The sequence below is a fragment of the Etheostoma spectabile genome, chromosome 1 (genome assembly GCF_008692095.1).
Source record: "Etheostoma spectabile isolate EspeVRDwgs_2016 chromosome 1, UIUC_Espe_1.0, whole genome shotgun sequence".
Lineage (NCBI taxonomy): Eukaryota > Metazoa > Chordata > Actinopteri > Perciformes > Percidae > Etheostoma > Etheostoma spectabile.
Window position 1 is genome coordinate 13,379,559 of NC_045733.1, and position 2,669 is coordinate 13,382,227.

At 39.8% G+C, this 2,669-nt stretch overlaps 1 protein-coding gene across 3 annotated transcripts in view; it reads left to right on the forward strand.

Moving 5' to 3' along the window:
- Positions 1 to 1,012: 1,012 nt before the first annotated feature.
- Positions 1,013 to 2,669, forward strand: part of tpp2 (tripeptidyl peptidase 2) — a 15,505-nt gene continuing 13,848 nt past the window's right edge. For all 3 annotated transcript variants that reach the window (XM_032532036.1, XM_032532119.1, XM_032532198.1), the window contains exon 1: positions 1,013 to 1,264. In XM_032532036.1, coding sequence (XP_032387927.1) covers positions 1,100 to 1,264 — 165 coding nt within the window. In that variant the 5' untranslated portion in view covers positions 1,013 to 1,099. The remainder of the gene's footprint in view (positions 1,265 to 2,669) is intronic.

Genomic DNA, 2,669 nt, shown 5'->3' on the forward strand with positions numbered 1-2,669 from the left:
TAGTATAATCAGCCAAGAGAACAACGTGTGACTGCAGCAGTGACACAACTATCAGTATTATAGCACCGCCTAGTGCCCACTTATTGGATAAATGAACCCACAGTTTCACATAAAGGCTACTATTAGTTTAAACCTGAAAAGTTAGCCTCCTCTGCTAAGAGCAATGTTTCCATGGTAACAATACGTGACACCTGCTGACCAGTGGGAACTTAATTTACTTACAAAAAAAAGAGGAAAGCGTTATTCGGGATTTGCAGTTTTCTAACAATGTTCTAAAGAGCAAAAAGAATAGAGAGTTTTTAGAGAGTCCAGTGACTGTTTGGAAATTTACAGCAGAAGTCTTGTGTAAAAGCATCTCAGTTCTGCACTCAGTTGAGGTGATTTACTACTGGGCGTTTGTTGTATTGTTACACTCTTGTCCTTTTCTTCTTCCAGAAGGCTGCTGGAGTGAAGGAAGCTGAGCACTATGACACAGTTGCTCAGTCAGCCACGTTTTTAGTTATTGTGAAAGAAGTGTTTTTATCAAGAATCCATAGAAAATCAGCCCTTCCTTAATTAGTCAAGAACTAGACAACTTTGTGCAGCCCAAACATTTTTGGCATTTGTGGAGTCTGAATATTAGAGCTGAGAATGTAAAGTGATGCACAGATAACAGTAGAGTGAGGAAGATGTCTATCAACTTTTTGTACAGACTGGCACACTCCTGAGCAGACATCTAATTAGTCAGTGACTTAAATCACATGTGCGTTTGCATACTAGTGTTGCATAGCGCTTTTAAAGTGCATTATCAATAATGTGAAATAATCTTGTATTCTAGGCTTTGATTAAGTGCATAGGAAATTTGATTTCCTGAGCCCAAACACTGCTTTTTACATCTCCAATCTAAGTTATTTTGTTCTTCAATTCAAAGAAAGCAGACAGCTCATATAATAACGACATGCAAATTACGGTGCACTCATAAATAATAGTGACACAGCCCCTAACTTTGGACAAATGCGATGTAGCCCTGCCCCTTTAACATCTCTCCTCCCCGTCTCTCCCACTGTGGTGTTGCTCTCTTCCCCATTTCGTTGCTTTGTTTTCATTGTCGCTTCTGATCATGGCTGCTCATTCTACCGAAGAACCGTTCCCCTTTCACGGGCTGCTCCCCAAGAAAGAAACTGGAGCCGCGTCTTTTCTCACCAGGTTCCCCGAGCACGATGGCCGAGGAGTGCTCATCGCTATCCTTGACACCGGCGTGGATCCCGGGGCTCCCGGCATGCAGGTAAATCTGACCGGCTGGCTCACGTTAGCTTAGAGCTAACTGGTGCAAGATAGCAAAGCTAAGGCCCAACTCATAGTAACCCAACGGCAACTGCTAGCTAGCCAGAAGGCTAGCATCGATTAATAAACGCACCTATGAGTTCATAACTTTTATGACAACCAAATCAACACAGAGACATTGGTAGCGAACATGTCCTCCTGGTGTCGAATTGTGTTTCGGTGCTAGACTAGCTAACTTACAATTAAGTACTAGCTAGCTAACATTAGCGGTAACGTTAGCTAATTGGGCATACCTGCTAGCCTGGCAGCCAGCTAACAGCATAATACGTCCGCTTTAGTTTCCCTTCCAACTCCTCAATGATTTCAATTAGTACTGTCTGTGTGAATACGAGTTGGCTGTTGCAACCAGATTTGTAAGTAGCAAAAACAATCGATCGGTAAGATGTTGGTTAGTGAGCTGTAACTACATGTTAACTGCCAAGTCACACTGGAGTTTAGCTTAGCTCACTGACGTTACACAGTATTAGCTAGGTAAGTTGATAAGCAACTGTCAGTGTTCATACAGATATGTCCATGTCTCTGTAGCCAGGCATCGGGGTGTAGTCATGACTCAGACCTGAATTTCAATTACCACATTTACACAATTAGCTACAAAGTTATGGAAGCCCATTTCCGCAAATGTGATGAACAAAAATATCCAGTATCTCGAAATAATGACTTAGCTAGTATCTCATAATATTAAGCAACTTTCTCAAAACAATGAGCCATAATAAAAATAGCATTTTACAGTATATTTGAGTTTCTTTTTTGAGATACACTAATTATTTGAGATACTATAACGGTGTTATAGGTCTCCCTAAAAAAATCGATTAGACAGCTGCAACTGAGTCAGAATGCTCCTGTTCAAGTACTCAGTAAGACCAAGAAAGTGGATCACATCACTCCATTCTGAGGTCTTTATACTGGCTCCTTGTCTCTCAAAGAATTGATTTCATAATGAAAATACTACTGTTGGTTTTCAAATCACTGAATGCGTTAAGGCCAAATACATTTCTGATTTTCTGTTACATTATTATGAACCATCCAGACCTCTCAGGTCATCTGGGATAGTTCTGCTTTCTGGTCCAGCTTGCTGAAATCAATGCTGAAGACTTTTCTGTTTAACAATCAATCAAGTAGGCTAATTGTTCATTTTGTAAACTGCACTTTAACTTTTATACTTGTCTTATTCTATTTTAGCTAGTTTTTATTTTCTATTCTCTTTAACAAAATATTTTTTTGCTCTTTTATGCAATTAGAAATGGTCAGATACCATTTTTTGCTTCCCGATAACAATTCTGATACCTGAACTTGCACATTGGCCAATACGAATACTGATCCGATACCAGTGTGTCATATATTTTATT